The sequence below is a fragment of the Hydra viridissima genome, unplaced genomic scaffold (genome assembly GCF_058129835.1).
Source record: "Hydra viridissima isolate aposymbiotic clone 2 unplaced genomic scaffold, HvirCarnegie_v1 scaffold_6, whole genome shotgun sequence".
NCBI classification, from domain to species: domain Eukaryota; kingdom Metazoa; phylum Cnidaria; class Hydrozoa; order Anthoathecata; family Hydridae; genus Hydra; species Hydra viridissima.
The window spans coordinates 3,136,852-3,161,017 of NW_028324305.1; the positions used below are offsets into that span (position 1 = coordinate 3,136,852).

Genomic DNA, 24,166 nt, shown 5'->3' on the forward strand with positions numbered 1-24,166 from the left:
GCTAGGTTCACGTCTGAAAGAGTTTAATTTGCTATCACCAGGTACAAGAACTTCACAATTTCGACATAGACACAAAGAACTCGTGCAGTTCTTGCAATGAGTGACAATATGTGCTACTGCACTGACATCAAAGGTCTTATGTCAAGCCTCGGTGTAGAACATAAGACTGAAGCATGGCATCTATTTATTGATTCCTCCAAGACAAGTTTGAAGGCTTTATTATTACACAATGGAAACATGTATGCATCAGTACCGGTTGGTTATTCTACTCATCTAAAAGAGACGTACGAAACCATGTCGCTACTTCTTGAAAAAATTTGCTATCGCGATTACAATTGGAATATGTGTGGTGATTTAAAAGTGATCACCATTCTCATGGGAATGCAGACAGGGTACACCAAGTACTGCTGCTTTATCTGCGAGTGGGACAGCAGAGATAGGAAGCACCACTATATAAATAAGAATTGGCCATTAGAGATAAAATGGAGCCAGGTAGTAAAAACGTCCTGCGTATGCCATTGGTTGTGCGTGAAAAAGCTCTTATGCCTCCACTTCATATAAAGCTGGGGCTCATGAAAAACTTCGTGAAGGCACTAGACAAAAACTCAGATGCTTTTCGGTACCTATGCAACAAGTTTCCAGAGTTGAGTTATGCGAAAGTGAAAGAAGGTGTATTCATAGGTCCACAAATAAGGAAGATCATAGCAGACAGTCACTTCGAAGATTTACTCAGCAGAACTAAAAAAAAAGTATGGTTGGCATTTAAGTCTTTTGTGGCCAATATCCTTGGAAATAATAAATATCCTGACTATGTAAATATTGTGCAGAAGTGCATTAGTGCGTACAAGTTAATGGGTTGTAACATGTCCCTCAAGATTCATCTCCTCGACTCACATCTCGACATCTTTCCAGAAATCCTAGGTTCTGTTAGTGATGAACATGGTGATCGTTTCCATCAGGACATATAGGTGATGGAGTCACGCTATCAAGGCCGATGGAGTGCAGCAATGTTAGCCGACTATCGCTGGATGCGTCAGCGCAACATGCCAAATTGTCAGCACAAACGCAACTCTACAGCCATGAAATTCAAACCAAACTAACTTTTAATTACAGGAACTTTACGTTATACCTATGTATTTTACAAGTGTATTATATCTTAAACTATGTGTATTTATGTTAAGTAGTACTCTATTCAGCGATATATGCTCTACTGTAACTGGCCTGCGAGTTGTTTGCTTTGATACAATATTAAACATATATAAATGGTCAATGCCAAATATCTCAACAACGGTGGGTGATAGAGACAAATGGTTTCTATATTTGTAATCAGCATGTCTTACTTGTCTTAAAACAAGTGTTGGTTTCCAAGATATTTAACGAAAGTTTTTTTTTGTTGATCAATGTAATTACATCAAGTTTATCCACGGCTTTTGTAAGGTCATTTATATATAGAAGAAACAAAAGAGGTCCAAGAATGGAATCTTGGGGGACACCGTACTCAACTCGTAGTAGTTTTGAGTGTTTATAACTATCTAAAAAAACACATTGTTGCCTGTTGCTAAGATAGTTTTTGAACCAGTAATGGTTGTGTTTTTTATCCCATAGCTTTTCATTTTTTTAAGTAAGATATTATGATTTACAGTATCAAACGCTTTTGACAGGTCTATAAAGATGCCAAGAACATACTGTTTTTTGTAAAGAGAATCACTTATATTGTTGACTAGATCTAGGATTGCGTGTTCAGTTGAATTTTGGTTTTGGAAACCGAATTGCTTTTTATTTAGAATTTTGTTTTGGATTAAGTACTCATACAATCTGTTATAGATTACTCTTTCGAGAAGCTTAGAAAAGGTAGGGAGTACCGAGATAGGTCTATAGTTATTAATTAAGTATGTTTCACCTGATTTAAATATTGATACTACTTTAGCTACTTTAAGCTTGTCCGGTACAACTCCTGTTTTAATCGAAGACTTAAAAACTTCATATATAGGTTTCTTTATCGTTGTAAAGACATTTGCCACTACCCTACTACAGATATCATCTATACCTGGAGTTTTGTTTAATTTTAAGGAATTTAGAGCAACATTAAGTTCTTGATAGCTTAGTTCTTTGTAGTTTAGTTCGCTCTGGGTGTCACGTAGGTATGATTTGAATGAGTTATTAGGAGACTTAATTGTCGAGGCAAGAATAGGGCCAATGTTAACAAAAAAATCGTTGAATTTTTCAGCAATCGTATTTTTGTCACTGTACACTGTATTGTCAATGACGATTTGAGCAAGTAAGGTATTTGATTTAATTTTTTTGTTCCCAATTATTTCTTTTATAGTATTCAATGTTTTTTTAATGTCACCAATTGCATTTTTTATTTGATTTGAGTAGTAAATTTTCTTCGATTTTTTTTTTATTTTTTCAAATAAATTTTTGTATTGTTTGTAAGTATTTAGATTTTTTCATTTCTATTTTTTAAATACTTGATGTAAAGTCTTTGTTTTTTTTTTGAAGATTTTTTTATACCTCTGGTAATCCATAATTCTGGCTCATTTTTGTTTTAACCATAATGTAACCGTGCATTAATTTTAAAAAACTTTATCTTTAAAAATTTTTCAGTTTATAATGTCACCACAATGTATCAACAATGTCTTGAAAGTCGTTTCCTTCATCCAATTTTTTCAAGACGTAAAGACATAAGTGACCACAGTAAGAAGTGTCACCAAATTGAACCCTTTCACTGTTGTTAAAGACGGGGCTTTCTAAGTATTTAACGAGCTCAACTAGAGGAGGTTGAGCATAAGAGTCAAAGCTAAATTTTTTATTACCGTCTTTATACCAGCACACCCAATGAAACCCGTCAGTGCTCGAGTCACCAGTATTGACAATTCCGCATTCTTTTTTCCTAGTCTATTTTGGAAGCTTATCCCTAACAAAAACGCCTCTAAAGTTTTTTATTTTCAGCTTTTTCGCAGCCTTTATCAATTGAAAATTCGTTAAAGCCTCATCAGGTAAGACAATTCCTTCAACGTCGATCATTTTGTTACTCATTTTATTTACATTATTGTGTTGTTTTTAATTTGTAATGTCCGTGAGCGAGGGTCTGAATTTCTACTTCTAAAATCATTCTTTTATCTTCGTCAGCGCTGAGTGCAGCTTTGTTAATTTCTTGATTGTAAATTTCATGCAGATGGGAACGGATGACGTTCATTTTCCTGAGCTATTCATTTTTACTTCTCAGACAGTTTTTTAATGGTCGTGGGTGATGTATTTTTTGACAACATTTCTTTTTACCCCTTTGCATTTTTTGTGCTCTTTTTCACGGAGCTTGTAAGAGTATAATTTGGACCGAAGCCCGACAAATTCTTCAATCTGTTTTCCTGCGGTTTCGTTATTGAACATTCCAATGACCTTTTTGTTTGCACCTGTTTTGAAACTGACGCTTTGAATGGCAGGATGGTTTTTGTCAAATTCGCTCCTGTTAAATTTGCTCATCACATCCTCAGCAATGTCTTTGTAAAAATTGTCCGTTTTGATTTCATAAATGAGGGAGTCGGTGTCTGTCATCAGCAGCATTGCACGATCAGAGTATTTTTTCTTGATGTAATCGTAGTGGAATTCAAACATTAACGTTTTGCTCAAATCCAAGGTGCACAACCCTAAATAAATGGGCTTGTCATAAACCAGCTTTGTTTTCTTCATGTGCACAGCGATCAAGTTTTCATCGAATCTCGTGTATCGTTCGAAATTGGGCTTGGTAGGCAAATTTGTGGTTTCTTTTCTTGATGTGACCAGTCTTACGTCCACTCGCTTTTCAATGCTTTCCATGGTTTTTTCAAAGACTGAATTATTCATCAGCTTGAAAAGTATTAAATTAACTTTGTTTCTCTGGAGAGAGAGAGAGTATTAAGAAATTAGTGATTGAAGAAGCTATTAAACAAAAAGAAGAACTTAATGAATCTCTCAAGGGACGCTTTGTGTTTTTTAACAGAATAAATTATTTTGCAATCAATGTTTAATTCTTTTTTGAAAAAAAATGAAGCAGTTACCAAGACATTGGCAGTAAAAGACGCCAAAACTAATCACACCAACGAATTTCTCCAGCATCAGCACATCAGAGACGTTGTACAAGTCGTGGTAATCTCTGAACGTGTTGCAGTGAAATTAATCCCAATCCGTTTTGGTGTGTGAATAGTTTTCATCGCTTATTCCTTCGTCATTCAGTTTCGAGAAAAACGACTCTTTAGGGGGCAATTGCGTTTCTGAAAACTTTTTGATCGAATCCATCCAATCGTAAGGGTAAACGCCTTTTCAGAGCGATAAATCAAACTGCTTCCCGGAATAATATTTGGCAATGTTTTTGCATTTGTCTTTGGTTAGATTTTTGGGCAATTTATCCAAACTGGAGGCCATGAATCTGAAGCTGTCAATGAATCTTAATTCTTGTTTCACTTCATGTAGTTTACCATCTTTATCAATAAACTCTCCAACTTTGATTTGTTTTGAAAAGCTGATATATTTTTCCTTGTTGTTGGGGGATGCAGCTTTATTTTCCACCTTAGAATTTCTTGATTAACAAGTGGCTGTCGCAACCGGATAAATTGTGAAAGACGACAGGGAGGAAGTTGCAGCTGCTGTGAGCAGCTCCCCTATACTTTCCAGTCAAATGGCAGTGATCGCGCACTTTGTCATTCTCAAGAACTTCCTTGCAACTTTTGCATCATTAAAATTCATAATATCCTGACGGGTCAAGATTATTTATATATTTTTTTAATTATTTCGCAAATTTCAGTAATGTCTTTTTTGAGCATCTCCACAAATATTTTGGCGACGTCATCCCTTTCGCTTGTTGCCGTGAACGTCACCGGCCTTCCTTCATAAACGGTCTCGTCGAAGCATTTGATGAAGTAACAGAAGGAACTCGGAGTGTGCTTTTGGTACTGCTTGGTGTAAGATTGATCAGGAACGCACTTATCGTCCGTGCTGATCGGAGTGCTGAAACTTTCAAAGTCGGCATACGCCACAAACGGAACTCTCATCGATTTTCCTTTGTTGGTAAATTTCATGGTTGAATTCTTTTTAGGAAGTTCGATTTGCACTGAGCTGTGGTCTTGACAGTAAGTTTAATAATTGGAAAGCGCTTCTTCAGAGTAATATACCTGCAAGCAATTTCTGCAATAATATTTTTTACCATGATGTTCTGATGGTTGCGAGGATAACAATAGACTGAAATTATTAATCAAGCAATAATGATTGGTATAATCGTTTGAAATAAGCAGCAAGTCGATTTCTTTTATTCTGTTTTAATGCTTGGATATCCTCAAAGGATTAAAGGACTTGTTTTCACATCCAAGGACATTGACACAGATGTCCGGATTGTTTTTCTCGAACTTTTCGATTTGAGGAAGAGGGACTGGAAATTCAATTCTTTCCAAATTTAACTCTTTTGACTTTTCTTTGAGCTCTTTATCGATTCTCTCACAGTTTTTATCCTTCATGTTCAGCGCCCTGGTGACACACCATTTAAAGCATTCATTGTCTTTTGTGTTAGTCATGTTAATGATTGCCTTTTTGCTCTCCAGAAATGGGTCTAGACGAATCCATGAAGAAGAGCTGAGGGGATTGTAATCAATCATGTCAACGTCCATTTTCAAAATGGCGGACAATCTGCAATTTGAGCCCATCTTATTGTACTTGGTCATACTTTGTCTATCAAACAGCTCTTCCAAATCCGTAGCCTCCAGCACAATTTCAGTGTGGGATGAAAAAGTGTCGTGAATAAGTCTTCAAGAAGTAATTGAAGGTGTGTGAAGGCGTGTTTGAAGGTGTGTTTGTGTGAAGACGTGTTTGAAGGTGTTAATATTTTGTAGATGCTAATGAGTGTAGGAGTTAAGGTATATAATTGTTAATGCATAAAATGTGTGAAAATGACGCGATTGTAAGAATGTATAAAAAGAGAGTGTATTTTGTAAAATGTATTGATTCGCAGTCAGATGTAAAATATATTATCAAGTTTAAAAAGTGACTCTTTAGTGCCTCAGGGAAAGTCTAAATAATCCCCCACACTATTTGGTGGCGACTACTGCCAGGACGAACGAAACTTACGAGTTAGTGAAGAATGGACCAAGAACGAACTTACCTGAGAGAAATCAACATGTTAAGAATGAACATTAAAGGCATAAAACGCAACACGATTAATGGCGACAAATCCAGCATAAACTTGGCGTTGGACAAAATAACAAATTTATTGGGAAGATTTGAAATTGCAAAGGATGAGCTGACCAGAAAAATGCTTGACGACGGCGAAAACATCGATTTCGTAGAAGAATGGCTTTCGAAACCAGTAATGGAAGTAGAAGCAGCGATTGAAATCAAAAACTAAATGGTGGACAAATTGGATTCAATAAACAAAAACGAATGCATCAGAAAATTCAAGTATGAAAAACCAATCATGGAACAGCAGTTAACGATTCAAAAAGAAGCAGAGCAAGCTTCATTGAGAAAACTTCAAAGCGAAGAAGAATGGTATTTAAAGAAACTAAAAATGAAAGAAACATTGCGCAAATCTCTTAGAAACGAAAACGAAGCTACTCAATAATCCGTCAAGCTACAAAAGTACACAATCACAAAATTTAATGGCGATTCAATTTGATGAATCAATTCACCGTAGAAGTCGACAGCTCAAACTTATCAAACATCAGCAAATTCAACTACTTAATAGAATTCGTCGAAGGAAAGCCCAGAGAGGACATACTTGGTTTACCGCATTCGTTGGAGGGATACGATGAAGCTAAACGCATATTACAAGAAACTTACGGAAAAGATATTTGGGTTCACAAAGCATTGATTAAAGATTTGGAAGGATTGACGGCTATAGGCAGCATGCACAAAATCAAAGAAGTTCACGACTTTTACAACAAGCTTGCGAGAACTGTACGAACATTGAAAACTATGCAGAAACTACAAACGGCTCAATCATTCGTGTATTCATTGATGGATAAACTTGGACCAGTTCGTGAAATACTCACAAAAAACGATGATGGATGGGAAGAATGGGGATTGGAGCAACTTGTCGAAAAGTTGCAAAAGTACATTGAGAGGAATCCGTCAAACTCAGCTTTTAACCCAAGCGACGAACAAACAAAGGGCGATAAAAAGAACACAAACGTGCGGTCAAGGTCTTATGAACATCGAACCACTACATTCAAACAGTACAATAGCGGTCTTTATGACAAAGAAATCATCCAACTAGTGGCAAGCATGGATGTATCTACTGTGGGTTACAAAATAACAAAAGCAAGGATTGTACAAAAGTGCTAGCTGCTGCAAGACGCAGGGAGATTTTAAGAAGCAAAAGATTATGTTACAACTGCGTTGGTTACGGACACTCGGCGGTAAATTGTAAATCAAGAGGATGCAGAAAGTGCAACAAAAAACATCACACGTCCATTTGTCAAGATGGGAACGCAACAATGGACGGTAAGATGGAAAATAAAAAAGACACCATGGTAACGGTGCTTAATGCAAGTACAACAATTTACCCAACAGTGATTGCAAATGTAAACGGTTAAAAAGCAAGGATAATGTTGGATACGGGTGCTGGAAGTTCCTATGTATGTACAAACTTGATAACGAAACTAAAGCTGAAACCTACACGAAAGGAATATAAAAGTATTGAACAACTCTATGGAACGGTGGACAAGCGTGTGGAAATATATAACGTTACGCTAGAATCAACAACAATACCGGAGTTTAGCATCAAAGTCGAATGTAACAACGCTGAAAAGGAAACACTCACCTTTTTACCAAATCCGATTATCAAGGATGTTAAGAAGCATTTTGCAAAACTAAGGAGACTGAAATTTAGCGATGATGAAGGGAGTGACGAACTTCAACCTGTTCACATCATACTCGGTGCTGCTGATTATCAGCGAATAAAAACCACGGAACCGGTAGTTCTCGGAAAAAATCTGGTTAAAGATCCAGGAGCCGAACTAACTATGTTTGGATGGACTCTTTCTGGGAGACGAATACAATTGAGTTCTGGTATTGAGAAAAGTTTTTTATTGAAAACTGGTCGTGATGAGTTCGAGCAATTGTGTAGTTTAGAAGTACTTGGATTATCAGACACAAGCAGCGAGTCAATGTTTCATCAAGATTTTAGCGAAAAACTGCATCAAACTGAGGAAGGTTATTATGAAACCAGAATACCGTGGAAAAAGGGTGTTGTTAAACTTCCAAACAACAGAAATCTGGCTCTTAAAAGATTGGAAAGTGTGACGATTCGGTTGAAAAAACATAAAAAACTAGAGCAGTATAATGATACAATGATTGAACAGATCAATGAGGGAATATTGGAAATGGCACCAGAAAAACCTACGGGAGAAATTATTCACTACGTTCCTCATCAAGCGGTAATTGAAGAAAATGCCGAGTCAACGAAAATGAGAATTGTTTATGATTGCTCAGGAAGAAAAGACGCTCAATCACCTTCATTAAACGATTGTCTAGAAGTGGGATCATCGCTGCAACCCTTAATATTCGGCATAATTATACGAACTCGGATAAGTAAACTCTGCATTTTAGCTGATGTGAAGAAGGCGTTTCTACAAATTAGAATACACGAAATGGATAGAGACGCACAACGATTAATTTGGTATAAGTACTTAAAGAAAATGGAATTAACGGAGTTACGATTTACAAGGGTGATTTTTGGTTCAAGTTCAGGCCCTAACATTCTTGGTGCTACCATTAAAAAGCATATATCAAAATACAAGGACATTAATCCAAATACGGTGCTTGCTTTGGAAGAAGATACTTATGTCGATGATATACAGGCAGGAGGAGAAACAGAAGAAGAACTTATCAGGTTTAAAAATGAATCAACGCAAATCTTAATGGAAGCTGGGTTCCAGCTGCACAAATGGCATAGCAACGTCAGCAAGCTGGAAAGCGACGCTGAGGCTAAATCAACAAAATTACTTGGGATTCCTTGGAACAAAGAATCGGATCAACTATCGATTGACTATACTGCATGCATTACTATCGGAAATAAAGGAGTAATAACAAAAAGGAAAATGCTATCAGTTCTCAACAGTGTCTTTGACATATTGGGATTTAGTGCACCTGTATTAATCATTGGAAAATTACTATACCGTCGAATATGCTTGTTAAAACTCGGTTGGGATCAACAAATTCCAAATGAACTTTCAGAAGAATGGAAAACCTGGATCAAGGCAATAAACATCAAGAGAACTATTTCAATTCCGCGGAGTGTCGTGTCTGGAAGAATCATTGAAATGGAGCTCCATGGATTTTCAGACGCAAGTAAATTAGCAGTATGTGCATGCATCTACGTTGCAGTGAGACATCAACATTCGAAAACCAGCAACCTGCTTGTAGCAAAAGCTCGGATTGCACCGAGGGATCTTAGTATTCCAAGTCTTGAGTTGGTAGCAGCGCACACCTTGAGCAAGTTAATGAATCATGTTAGGAAGACATTAACCAAGTATAATGTCATTGAAGTATATCATTGGGTTGATAGTACTGCGGTACTTTACTGGTTAAAAGAAAGGGGCAGTTGGTCACAGTTTGTCAGGAACCGAGTTCAGCAGATCTTATAATGGAGAAGTAAAATGGCTATATGTCCCAACAAAAGAAAACTCAAGTGACATTGGAACAAGAGGAGTGAGTCCTGATAAATTATCAAGCTTGTGGCTAAATGAACCTATATGGTTGAAACACAAAGAAAAATTGGCCAATCCAACCAGAAATAATCGAAACCTCGTACGCATTTTATGAAACTATTAGTGTGAAAGAGAACGTGAGTATGGCAACAGAAGAAATAAAGGGACATCATATATTTAAAGAAATATTGAGAAAACACAAGTATTGGAAGATTATAAGAATATCATCCTTTGTAAAAAGTTTTATATGCAATTGTCGAAATGAAGTAAAAATAACAGGACCGCTAATAGCTGAGGAGATGATGGAAGCGGAGTTAATGAACATTAAGTTACTACAAGAAGCTGTTGCAATAAAGTCCGATGTGGAACTTAAACAGGATGAGAAATAGCTTTGGAGATGTCACGGAAAAGTCTCAGGGTGTAATCCGATATTTGTACCAAAAGGATTCCAACTAACTCTAAGAATTATTGAGCATCATCACGCAAAAACGTTACACGGGGGAGTAGGAGATACCATGAGAAGCATAAGAGAAAGATTTTGGATGCCGAATTTGAGAGTTGCCATAAAAAAGGTCATTCGTGAATGCAATTTATGTAAGAGATATAGAGTGAAGCTGCTTTTACCGCCAACGAGAGTGTAAGTAATTCTAGCTTTAATTATTTTTTTAGACAGTAATTGAGAAGGATACTCTCTTCGCTGTAATATCGTGTTAACTAACCAAAATATAACTGTAATAAAACTTTTACAATTAAAAAATACAATCAAGAAAATCCAGATAAAATACAATATATATATAAATACATAACTATATATATAAATACAAATAAATAACAAAAAGCCGTATAATAAGACACTTTTTACATACACCCCTACGTTGACTTGGTCAACTAATAATGTAACTCTTTTAAGCGCCGTAAATATTCGCCTGCGCTCGCTACCTGTCTGATCGGCCGCTTACAAATTGACTTGCACGTCTCACTTGTAGCAATCACACCTGGTTCATCTTCGGTTGATTTACTATTTTTATTTTCACTCATTTCGTTTGATTTGTTGGTAATTTCAAAAGGTATTAATTTTTGAATAGGTCGGAAACAGGTTGTTCGAGTTCCTTCTTTGGATAAAACTTGTAAACGTGCACCTCGTATTTTTCCATCAGTTCCTCTAATAAGTTCCAAAACCTTTCCCATACGCCATTGACTTCTAGGGATCTTGGTATCATCTTGTATGAGAGCTACATCGTTTACTACTAGCTCTTCGGTGTATGAAGTTTTACCTTTTACGTATATATGGTGTTGTTTAAGTTCATTAAGATAAGAAGTTGTAAATCTTTTCCAAAAGTTAAATATCATTGTTTTAATAAACATAGCTCTTTTCGAAATATCTTCAGGTTGTATACGAATTCCATTCGTTTTATTATGAATGTTTCGTCCAAACATTAAATGGTATGGTGTTAAGGCTTCTTCAGTGTCATCCTCGCTTATGTAAATTAGTGGACGACTGTTTATCACAGATTCGATTCCACATAGTGTCGTTTCTAGTTCTTCATAAAATAAAAAAGCCTTTCCAATTGTTTTCTTCATTGCAACTTTGACAGATTTAACTAATCGTTCGTAGAAATCACCCCACCAGGGGGAAGCTGGTAGAATAAATTTCTGTTGCACATCATTTTTCAGCATAAAAATTTTAACTTCTTTAGATATAAAGGTTTTAAAATTATCAGAGATAATAAGATCAGGAAAACCTTTTCGTGCTGCGAAACGCTTAACACGTTCGCTGCCAACTACGAGAATACTCGTAGTAAGCTGGCGTCATGAGCTTGCCAACTACGAGAATACTCGTAGTTATACTAACTTATTTCAAATATCATTTGTGCATGACTGGCTTTGTCTGTTCTTTTTTTTTTTTTTTCTTAGCTTCATATTTGATTTCAGAAAATATTACATTCAAGTTTTTATTTTAAAAATCCAGGGAACCTAACAAAAAATGCGGATAAAGACAGAAATAGCTTAAAACAGATAAAAATAAAACATTGATATTGATTTAATTTTATTTCATGAAAATTCAAGTGTAAACCTATTCTGTTGAATGATACATTCTGAAACATTCGCCAATACATAACGGAGGTCTATTTTCACAAACAGCACATTCATATCGTGTTTCTTTACGTTTTATTTTAGAGCAGACTCGACATGGTTTGGTTGGGAATTTTTTCTTTTCATTCGGTGGTATTGAAGACAAGTAGTGGAAGCTATTATTGGTGATTCGAGGCACAATTTCATTCAAACGTTCACCCAATAAGTCCGTAACAACTAATTCTCTAAACTTAAGCAAGGAAATTGTGTGATCTACCCCATATTTGCTGTTTAGACAGTAAGCATTAAACAAAAAAGTATCAAAGAGATGAACTGCTACTTTTTTATACCATCTGATTGTCTTTCTTAGGCAATCATAATATGATACCATTTGTTCTCCCCTATCTACTTCTGAGATATATTGATTGTAATCTTTAATAATGTTGAGTTTCATTTTCTTCTCTCCTCTCCTGTCTGTCACTTCAATCATTTGCAACGAATGCAAGTTGCTAATCATTAGCACGTCTCTTTTGTCTTTCCATTTAGCAACCACTACACCCTCTCTGCTTCTGCTTATAACGTCTCCCTGTTTTAGTTTTGCTTTTGTACACTCTTTTGGATTTGACTTTCTATCAGTTCTTAAAGTACCACAAATATGTGTTTTTTGATTTATCATGTGCTTTGTTAATTCAAAGGAATTGTAAAAGCTATCGGTGTACAGGTGATAACCTTTTCCCAGAAATTTTTCCATTAAATCTAAAACAATAGCTCCCGTTTGACCCAACAAATGTTTATCGAGAGTTGTCTCGCCAGAGTAGATTTTTACTTTTAGTACAATACCATCTGATTCGCAAAGCTCATAGAACTTGATACCATACTTATGTCTTTTATTTTTCGCATACTGCCTGAATACAAGACGTCCCTTCCAAAGCATCATTGACTCATCGATTGATATATTTTTATTAGGACAGTAGATGTTATCCATTGCATTATTTAAATGATCGAGAAGTCCAATAACTTTACACAAGCGTCCACTACCCGAATCTTCATTGTTAATAAAATGCCAAAACCGTAATATTAGTTGGAATTTATTTCGTGACATTATTCTAGAAAATAAGGGAAATCTATAGAGACTGTTCTTAGACCAATAGTGTTCTAAAGATGGCATTTTGACACACCCCATATGAAGAAGAACTCCAAGGAACTGCCGCATATCTTCTGAATTTATTGGTTTCCAATCTTTAAAACGTGAGCTTCTTCTGAGGGGACGCTGCTTATTTATTTCTTGCGTTGCGTAGCGATTAGTTTCAACTACCATAGTATTTATAAGCTCTTCTGTAACAAATAGTCTAAAGAAATCTAATGGTTTCTTGCTCTCCATGTTTATCTTCAAACCAGGATCCGCAGAAAATTGAATTTGTTTTACAATATTCGGCTCATCTTTCCATTGGTTTGAATTTCTAGATGGACCACCCGTTGTTCTAGCTCTTTTTGGCGGCATTAAAAAATCTTCTGCAGTGGCTGCTAGCTGAACGTCTGTGTACTGATTGTCATCACTTTCTTCACCGTTATTATCTTCAGAACCTGATTCTGATGCAGTCAAGCTCGAAGACGTAGTAGTATAAGCGAAAAATGAATCCGAATCTTCAATATCATCATCTTCACTACCCTCACAGTCTTCCATAATTATATGTGCTGATCCAATAGTGGAATTTCTGTGTTGAGCTAATAGGAGATAGATAAATTTATAAATTATCAATTTATAAAAAAGAAATTACTCATCTATAAAACACATTAATTAGTATACTGTGTAAAAAATTCGAAGTGCACACTAAAATGTTTTTTAATGTATTAAAAAACATCTTATTGTGTACTTCAAATTTTTTTTCACATTTTCAATAACATACAGTATAATGTAGTTGTCAAATATATTTTAGCTTCTAGTCTAAAAAACACAACAATTTAGAATTAAGAAAACAAAATATAAATTACCTTGTTTACTCATGATAACTGCCAATGTGCATGTGCAAAAAAATTGAAACACTATTTATAATAATAATGCATAAGATAAGCTACATTACTACACCTTTTCAAGATGTAAGTGAGAACTTGAAAGTTGTAATTAAGAAACGTAAGATGTAATTGAGAAATACAAAATGTAATTTAAAAGTCGCAATATGTAATTTAGAACATGGAAGATGTAATTAAGAAACAAAAGATGTAATTGAGAAGATGAAAGTTGTAATTGAGAAAAGCTTATAATATATGTTTCAAATTACATATTGCGATTTCTTATTTACATGTTGGGTTTCTCAGTTACATTTTAAAACTTCTTAATTACATGTTGTGTTTCTTAATTACATTTTGCGACTTCTAAATTACCTGCTGTATTTCTCAATTACATCTTACGTTTCTTAATTACAACTTTCAAGCTCTCAATTACATCTTGAAAAGATGTAGTCACCGCAATGAGTTATACTCATTTCGGTGTTACGAGTACTTCGGCACTGGAGAAAAAAATTCCTTCGCCATTGCCAAACTACGAGTATACTCGTAGTGCTTTTTTTTTTGTCAGTTATATTCAGAATAAAAAAAAGTATAGAACTATTTCAGATTAAAAATATTTTTTTTATTGAAATGTTGATATCTAGCCTTGGCAGTGAGAATGAAACCACGCAAAACAGCCTCGGCAAATATTAATCATTGCAGACATTATGGCTCGGCAAAGAAATAACGCGTAATTAAAAATAGCTCGGCAGCGAACGTGTTAAAAGCTCTTATGAAGGCTGGAATTTTCATATCAGGTGTCAGTTCAAGATGGATTGCTCGACTAGATGCGCAAGTCAATAGCAAAACATAGACCTTACAAGCAGCGTCCTTATTAAGTGTTTTTATAAATAAAGGTTTTGCATAATCTAATCCAGTTGATTGAAAAGAATGTAAATTATTAACTCAAAAATCGGGTAAATCCGGACTAATAGGTGGTAACAATGTTCTTACTTGGAATTTCTTGCATGTTACACATTGTCTAATAATACTTTTTATCGTCGATCTTCCTTTTATTATCCAGAATTGGGATCGTACTTTATTCAACGTCGATTCGACTCCATGATGCAAAACTTGTTTATGACAGTTACGAATCAGTAATATTGTGAACCGATTTTCTTTGCCACGTAATATTAAAGGGTGGTTTTCTGTAAAGTTTAAATTAGCATTTTCAAATCTTCCTTGTAATCGTAGTAGTTTGTCTTCACCATCAAATAACTTTAATGAGTTTTTCAGTTTATCAAATCTTTTGTCGTTTTGAAGAATTCTTTGTTCATCTCTAATCCATTCATTGAGTGCAAGCTTGTACTCATCTGTCGTCAAAGTTACTTGTTTGTTTAATGGTAGCCTTTTAATTGTTTTTAACAAGTTGTTAATAAATCGAAATACATATCCAGTGCTAATAATTAACTTTTCGAATGAACTAAACCTACATGCATCAATAACACTACTCAAACTTTGTGATGAGTCCAAAACAACATTACAAACAACTACATTTCCCCTCTCCTACACTCAGACATAATATCGATCTGAAACTTCCTATCAACTTTAAATTCATTAATCTTTTTATTCATATTTAACAAAAAATTCTGGTCCTTTCAACCAATTTCTTAAATAAACAAAATTACTTGTACGAGTAGGAAAATCAGCTGGGTTCAACTCCCCATTAATGTGATTCCATTTTTCTCTATCAACCACTTTTCTAATGGCATTCACTCTATTCTCCACCCATGGTTTCCATGTTCTCTCGTTACCCTTGATCCAATACAATGCTACCTCTGAATCACACCAGCAACTTACATCATCAAATTGCACTCTTCCACTTAAAACTCTTAACACTTCCTCTACAAGTCTCCTCAGTAACACACAACCTAATAACTCTAATCTAGGTATACTTAATTCTTTTAAAGGTGAAACACGTGACTTTGAAACTAAAAACTTCCTATTCACTCCTAAACTTGTTTCTACAACTAGATATATAACTGCACAATAAATTAATTTGGAACTGTCACAGAATCCATGCAACTGAACACATTTACTACTCTAATTAACTCTCCCAAACACGAATCTTGGAATTCTAACAAAACTTAATAACTCAAGATCTTTTAAAAATTCTGTCCAAGCTAATTCTATTACTTCTGCTACTATTTCATCCCATCCACTTTTATCTCTACAAATTAATTGAAGAATTGTTTTTACTCTTGAAGTTATCGGTGTTAAAAAACCTAGGGGATCAAAAAAGGATGCTGCCATCTTTAAAATATTTCTTTTAGTAGTTTTTAGCGTTCTTGCATTGTTAACAAAATCTTTAAATTCAAAAACAAATTCATCTTTTAATATATCCCACTCAATTCCTAAAATTTTTTTAAAACTGTTGTTATCATTGTTTTCATTTTTCATAATTTCACTTTCAAAAAATTTTAATTCATCAACTTTTAGATTACATTTTGAGTTTTCATTTTTAATTGTTTCCTTTTTATTAAAATAATCTTGTAATTCATGATCATTTGTAATCTATTTTCTTAATTCAAACCCTGCATCTAAAAATATACTTTTGGATTTTTTATAAAACATTTTTCCTTCTGAAACTGTTTCACAGCCAGAGGATATGTCATCAACATAGAGATCATCTATTAATCTTTCAATAAATTTTTTATCATTTTTTATGTACTTATTAAGATGGTGTTTTAAAGTGGCATTTAAAAGAAAAAGACTACTTGTTAAACCAAAAACAACTCTAAGAAATCTATATACAATTAATTTAGCCTCCTTATCAGATATTCTCTCGTACCACAAGAACCTTAAGTAATCTCTGTGTTCAGAAGAGATTTCAATGTTCAAAAATGCTTGTTTTATATCAGCAATTATCCCTATAGCATTAAACCTAAATTTTAGTAAGATATCAAATATTTTAGATAGTAAATTCGGACCTGAATACGAGCAATTATTTAAAGACGGTCCTGTTGTTTAACATGATGCATCAAAAACAGCTCTAAATTTTGTAGTGTCCTTATCTCTTCGAATGACAGGCCTATGAGGCAAATAATGCACACACCCTGGTTCTTTAAACATATCAGACTCACTAAATCTTTCTATTATATTATCCTTTTCATAGTCTACAAAAATTTGATTATATTCAGTAACCAGTTGTTTATCATTTAATCTTATTTTTAAATTGGCCAGACGTTTTTTACAAATATGATAGTTATCAGGTAAAAGATCATGGTCAGTTTTAAAAGGTAACTTTGTTATATATCGTTCTCCATTATGTGTTAGATCTTTTTCAAACTGATGCATCACACAACTCTCAGGAGATTCTATGGTCTCAACAGACCAAAACTTATTTAGATCTTGCCTAAGCTCATCTATTTCACTCTCAACCTCACAATGCATGGAATGACTACTGAGTAATGTTTTTGTGTTGTGTTTTAGTGGAATAGTACCACTTAATACCCACCCTAAGACTGATTCACTAGCTACTAGACCACCTATTGGACTTCTAGTTATTCTTCCAGAAATAAAACTATGATAAAAATCAATACCTACTAAAATATCAACATGAAAATCAAGAGATCCATCATCATGATCAGCTAATGAAAATTTAGATATTTGTTTAAATTGATCACCGGCTAATGACACGCTTTGCCTTTGCAGAGGACTGCAAATAACATGTACATATAATGCTTCCATATAAACACTATAATCTGAATATTTATATTTGTCCTTAAACTGAACAACATTCAATAATTGCAATGTTTGTTAATTATCTTTCCCAAATGTTTTAATTATAATTTTCTCTTTTCTAATAACTTTTAAATTTAATCGTTTTTGAATATTTTCACTTATATATGACCGTTGGCTTCCACTATCAAATAGGATTCTTGCCTTTAAAGATTTATTTTCTGAAACTGCACTGATGTTTGTCTTAGCTGTTTGTTATGTGTCGCATGCCCAACAATAGTGTTTTCTTTTTCAAACAAAGAAATATGATGCTTCTCTTTGCATTTACTACAAATATTATTTGCTTGACAATTCTTGAATATATGATTTGTTCTAAGACAATTAAAACATCTACCTTGCTTTTTTAAAATTTCTTTTCTGGTTGAGAAATTTGTCACATTTTTACATTCCCAAGGGTTGTGATCTTCTGAACAGTATACACAAGGATAATTATATTTTATTTTATTTTGATAATCTCTATCAAATGATTTTGGAAAAACTTTTTTGTAATTATTCTGTAAATGGAGTTCTGATTAATGTTCTGTGAATATAATCCTGCTGTTGTGAAAGACTCACTATTGACTTTCCTGTTTTCAACATTTCTACTGTTCGTTGAGCAACACTCTATTGCATTTAATTCCTCTCGAAAATATTTTAGCAATAAACCTATTGTCCAAACCTCCCCACCAAATTTCCTTGAAATTAACAGAATCAAATCATCTGGTAATTTTTCTTTTAAAATAGGAATCAAAAGACTTCCATATGTGTTAGTTTCAACTTTTAATGATTTCAAATTTCAAACACTTGCCTCTATATCGTTATAAAGTTTTCTTAAGCCATCAACATTATCACTAATTTTCACTTTCACAAGTTTTTATTATGAATCCATGTGTGCAGAGATTAAAATTTGCGGGTTACCATATCGTTCAGTCAATAAACAAACTGCTTCCTGTAATTTTCTGATGATAAGGTTAAACCACAAATTGTAGTCAATGCTTGGCCTCCTAAATATTTTTTTAAATAATTGAAACGATCAATATCACTTAGGTCATCATTGTTATGTATGGCAACATTAAATTGATCCCAGAATGTTTGCCATTCAAGGAAATTACCCTTAAAAATTGGAAGTTCAATTTTTGGCAATCTACAATTCATTTTATTTTTTGAACTCCGTTCAGAATTATTTTCCAAATCTAATTTTACAGATTCTAACCTAAGATTTACTTTAGAAAGTATATTGTGAAATGGATCAGTTATTTCAACACTCGCTAAAACATCCTCCTCAACCTCATTTGGATCAAGTATATTAATTATTTCTTCATCAATGTTATTTAAATTGGTATAAGAGTCACTCAAACTATTTTTCAAAGCTATAAATACATACTGTGAGGTGTCAGGGTCTTCCAAAGCCTGACTAATTTTTAAAACATTCTTTTGAAAGATACTTCTTAATGCTTTCCTTTTAGCTATCTTTCTACCTAATATTGCAGCCATAACTTATTATCTAATACCACTATACAGTCTCTATACAATTTCTCACTTGTTCTTACACACAATACTCACAATGAGCAATGAAAAAATATGTAAACAACAACAACAAATCTACTTTCAATCAACAAAACAATGTTATTTCCTACCAGCACGTAGTTGACACAATTCAAATCTTACACCAAATCAAATGTAAACAAAACTTTTGTAAGTCGAGTCGATTCTTTTTCTGAGTTCAATTGGATAAATATTTTTCTTCTGGCAATATTCTTCGTTCAGCTTTTATTTCTATTTTTTGCATTGGGCGCCATGTAAATAATTCTAGCTTTAATTATTTTTTTAGACAGTAATTGAGAAGGATGCTCTCTTCGTTGTAATATCGTGTTAACTAACCAAAATATAACTGTAATAAAACTTTTACAATTAAAAAATACAATCAAGAAAATCCAGATAAAACCGTTAATAAATAACAAAAAGCCGTATAATAAGACACTTTTTACAGAGAGCAATGTTACCACGTTTTAGAACTAAAGATATCGAACCGTTTACGGTTACAGGTGTTGATTTTGCTGGTCCGCTAAAATATAAAACACCACAAAAGTTGATTAAAAAATGTTATGTTGCGCTGTTTACATGCGCATGTACAAGAGCTGTCTACCTTAGACTTCGTCATGATCTATCGGCAGGAGAATCTCAGAGAATTTTAAAGAAGTTTGTTGCAAGAAAAGGACCTCCACAAATGATGATTAGTGATAACGCAAGGACATTTGTGCCAACAGGGAAGTGGTTACTAACACTAACGAAAGATGAAAATCTCGCAAACTATATTGCTTCCCAAGCCATAAAATGGAGGTTTAACTTGTGAAGGGCGCCGTGGTGGGGAGGTTTGTTTGAAAGATTAATTGGAATAATGAAGAAAAGTTTGTCAAAAACAGTCGGTAAGGGCATCCTAAGCTTCTTTAAATTGGAAGAAGTATTGTTGGATGTGGAATGCGCTATGAACAATAGCCCACTATGTCGCCAAGGTGACCAATTCGATAATCAAGTATTGACGCCAAATGTATTAATGAGAGGGAGACCTGCAATTTTGCTTGAAGAAGATATTGATTTAATAACAAGGGGCGATTGTGCACTCCGGAGAGTCAAGTTTGTGAAAAATTGTAAGAATCACTTAAGGAAAAGATGGATGAACGAGTACGTGCACGCAATGGAAGAACGACAACAAGCAAAGGAAAAGAGAGGTAATGCAAAACTCCCAGGTGTCGGAAGCATGGTTCTCATTAAAGACGATGTGAAGGACAAGACACTTCTCAACATTATTGAAAACAACATTAAAGGGAAAGATGGAGTTGTTCGTGGTTTTAAAATACGCTTGGGAAATGGTTATGTAGTTGAACGACCAATTCAGTTGGTGTGTGACTTAGAAATGGATTGTGAAGCAGGAAGCGTAATCAAATCGAACAAGAAATTGGAAACTAGAGCTGAAGAGGATATCTTGAAAAGAGAAACGAGACTGGCGAAATTGAATGCAAGACAAAAGATCAATTACATCATGGAAAAAGAGATGGGAGATAGCTGATTAAAGCCGAAGTCTCAGCTTTAATCGGGGGAGGGTGTCGTGAATAAGTCTTTAAGACGTAATTGAAGGTGTGTGAAGGCGTGTTTGAAGGTGTGTTTGTGTGAAGACGTGTTTGAAGGTGTTAATATTTTGTAGATGCTAATTAGTCTAGGAGTTAAGGTATTTAATTATTAATGCATAAAATGTGTGAAAAAGACGCGATCGTAAGAATGTATAAAAAGAAAGTGTGTTTTGTAAAATGTATTGATTCGCAGTAAGATGTAAAATGTATTATCAAGTTTAAAAAGTGACTCTTTAGTGTCTCAGGGAAAGTCTAAATAATCCCCCACAAAAGGAACAATTGAAATTGTTTCCTCTCCAGTAATGATGCTTACACATTTCATCTCGTATGTCAAAACAATGCGCACACTTTTATTTCTATTTTCGCCCACGACTTTCACTGCTCCATTTCTCACCAAGCCTAAAAAGGCGGAGGCGTCATGATGATTTCCTTCAACTTCATGTGAAAATTGTTTAACAACCCTATCCACCGGATGATTGGTCAATGTATAATTTATTTGTGGTTTGCTGAATACAATTGATTTGAGATACTTAATTCTTTTTTTAACTCCGTCTCTTACATCGCTCACTGTTTTCTTCACCGCCTTTAGGACTTATGGATCAATCGATTCAAGCACTTGGTTGAAACTGTTAGCAACCACATTTCTTATAGCCGCCGTTAACCTTGAAAATAAACCAGGAACCAACACAGGCGTCGAATCTGGAACAGGCTCGTTAAGGATGTGACGTGGAGCAACGACAGCACTCGGAGAAATGACAGGATTTTGCAAATGAACCGGTTTTGGAGCAAGAGCTGGTTTTCACATGATAGGTTGAGCGATATCCGGTCTTGGTGGAATTATGGACGGTTTCGGAGCGATGACAGGTCTCGCAACGACAGGTCTTTGAATAATCATAGGTCTCGGAACGCGATAGATCTAGTGTTGTTTATTGCTTCCACGAGAACGTCCTTTTGCATCTTGTAGTAATATTTTATTACTCGCTCTTTGGCGATTTCTCGCAATTCTTTAAAGTTTTGTTTTCCATTTTATATATTGAAAGATTTTTAAGTAATTTTTAACTTTTCGCTCATTGGCGAATAATTTCTTCACTGTTTCGTTTACCATTTTTATTTGGAAAGATTTTAAGTTTTTTCAATTTTTTTTTAAATTTTCAAAAACAATTTAAAAAATTTTCAGCGGTTTCAAGCAGCAGGACTACACCATCTCCCCAGCCAATGATTTAAAATGAATTTTTTAAGCTCTTCCCACTCTTCTAAATTACTATCGTTTTCCGACTCTTGTGCAATATCGTCATCCAACTCTTCTGCAATATCGTCATCCGACTCGTCGTCTGATTTATCCATCGAATCCTAACGGCCCGAATCATCAATCAGATACCGATCGCCAGATTCATGAATCACATACCGATTGCCAAAGTCATCAAAATAAAACAGATACCGATTACAAAGTTCATCAATCTGATATTGATCGCCAAATTCATTGATCACATACCGATTGCCAGATTCATCATTCAGCGCGTTTTCCATCTTTTTAATTTGTAAAGAAATTTATTCAGCATTTTTTAATAATTTTTCAATTTTCTCTCTTTGGCGATTTCTCGCAATTTTTTTAACGTTTTGCATTGTAGCCACTCTTCCGTCTCCTCTTAAAAAAAAAAACATGTTCATTCTCCATCTCTTTATTTGGAAAGATTTTATTTAAGTCAGTTTAATTTTTTATCTCTTTCTTGTTAAAAAACTCTTTTAATTTCGACTTTGCCGTCTTTGCGATTTTCAATTTTTTACAGATCTTTTCTTCATTTTTAATAATTTTCTTCATTTTTAATAATTTCGACTTTATATCCATTGTCCACTTTTCCATCTCGACGCTCAAAGTAATCCCATCCATGTGCAGTCGCTTTTATAGCTTTAGAAATGGATTTGTACTCAGTCACCTCGCCCGTTTCGATATGAGTTTCAGAGAGACAGGTTTTTTTTTTGATGAAATTTAACCAGGTGTACTTGGGATTGAATGGTTTTTTTTCTTTTATGTCATATATTCTCGGATGTCCCACATTTCTCTTTTCTTTTGCTCTTTCCAAAATTAAATCTTTATTGATCAGATTATTTTCAGCCGCGAGTATCATCAACGGCATCAAAGTGTCTTCCGTTTTGGTGACACCATTTTTCATCAGGAAATTTTTCAAATAAGATGTTGTGTATCTCATTTTTATTTGGAAAAATTTTATTTAAGTCAATTCAATTTTTCAAATTTTATCAAAATGGATTCTTAATAAACAGCAGTCATGTTGGTTCCGTCTGAAACAAATTTCATCATTTTGTCTGAAATGACCACTGCAAATATGATGGTATTTGCAAGAGTCGCTGTTCGGTTCACCACCAATTCAGCAGTTTCAAAACCACTCTCTCTTTTTTCTTGCTGATATCGTCAAAGAACAATTAATACAATTTTACATATTCAAGCAAGGGCAATCCAGATTGACAAACAAGTTCGTTTGTGCCGTAATGTTTTTCATCAAACGAGAATGCATCTGAAAGGGCCATAACAACTCTCTTCTCTCCAAAATTCAAGTCGTAATTGTAATTTGGATACTTTATTTCATTAACGGTCAAGTAAAAATTGCTAGAATCACAATGGTCATATATGGATGGACTAACAGTTTGACTGGAAGATCTGTTCTGCTAAAGTCCCAATATGATGAATCTTGGAACACTTTTGTCCGTGATTCTTCCGAGCGACCAAGCGAATCCTGTGCAACCAGATGGAACCAGCTGCCTTTCGCATTTGTTTGTTTTATAAACCACTTGATTGGGTATCTTTTTAGCCATTAAATTCATGAAATCGCTCTTCCTCAAAATATCCAATTCAAGTCTCGGCATATAAAGTCTGAATTTTTTAAGGTCAATCATTCCTGCACTGACGCTCTCAGTTCTTTAAATAGCGTCATCATTTTCTTTCTTTGTAAAGTTGATAATGTGTCTGAATCCATGAACAACTTTGTCATATGTTTCGCAAAAACCAAAAATGTGCTTCAAAAGAATTCTAAATGAGAAAGCTCCAATGGATGTGGTGTCTGAAAACAAGTGATCCCTCCTTACGTTGAGTCCTGCATTTCCAACATGACTTGACGTATCCATTTACCACATCTGTTTTAATCCATCTGCAAGCTGAAATCCATAAGGATATTTCATCATCCAAGCATGGTGGTGGCTTGACCTGGATAAATGACTCTCTCCACTTGCTCTCCTGATAACTCATAAGTGATATCGCTGAACAAATACATCAAGGCATTGTTCACTAATGCAATCTTGTCTGTGGCTTCGTAAAAAGTACCATTACTCTTTTTTAATACTCCTTCGATGAGGATGGAAACCTCTGATGGCACTGTTTGAATCGATTGACAGTCAATCTCAAAAGTGATTGTTCCTGAAGAATTTAAATTAAGATTTGTGGAAAGGTACTCAAAAAAATCAATATTTTCAATCCCAATTTCATACTCTGGATTTTCGGTAATTCTTAATCTG

At 34.4% G+C, this 24,166-nt stretch overlaps 4 protein-coding genes across 4 annotated transcripts; 2 read left to right on the plus strand and 2 right to left on the minus strand.

Moving 5' to 3' along the window:
* The first annotated feature begins 7,571 nt into the window (after nucleotides 1–7,571).
* Nucleotides 7,572–9,611, plus strand: LOC149886644 (uncharacterized). The gene has a single exon (XM_090091397.1). It carries the CDS (start codon nucleotides 7,572–7,574, stop codon nucleotides 9,609–9,611), a length of 2,040 nt encoding a protein of 679 aa, XP_089947523.1.
* Nucleotides 9,612–10,562: 951 nt separating this feature from the next.
* Nucleotides 10,563–11,351, minus strand: LOC149886645 (uncharacterized). Its single transcript, XM_090091398.1, has one exon. It carries the CDS (start codon nucleotides 11,349–11,351, stop codon nucleotides 10,563–10,565), a length of 789 nt encoding a protein of 262 aa, XP_089947524.1.
* A 3,348-nt stretch (nucleotides 11,352–14,699) lies between these two features.
* LOC149886646 (uncharacterized) lies at nucleotides 14,700–19,007 on the minus strand. The gene is made up of 8 exons (XM_090091400.1): nucleotides 18,491–19,007; nucleotides 17,869–17,940; nucleotides 16,849–17,497; nucleotides 16,346–16,677; nucleotides 15,881–16,147; nucleotides 15,422–15,763; nucleotides 15,288–15,339; nucleotides 14,700–15,141 (listed from the first exon to the last, which is right to left on the minus strand). The coding sequence occupies exons 1-8, from the start codon at nucleotides 19,005–19,007 to the stop codon at nucleotides 14,700–14,702; spliced, it is 2,673 nt and encodes an 890-aa protein (XP_089947526.1).
* A 502-nt stretch (nucleotides 19,008–19,509) lies between these two features.
* Nucleotides 19,510–19,866, plus strand: LOC149886647 (uncharacterized). Its single transcript, XM_090091401.1, has one exon. It carries the CDS (start codon nucleotides 19,510–19,512, stop codon nucleotides 19,864–19,866), a length of 357 nt encoding a protein of 118 aa, XP_089947527.1.
* The last annotated feature ends 4,300 nt before the right edge of the window (nucleotides 19,867–24,166 follow it).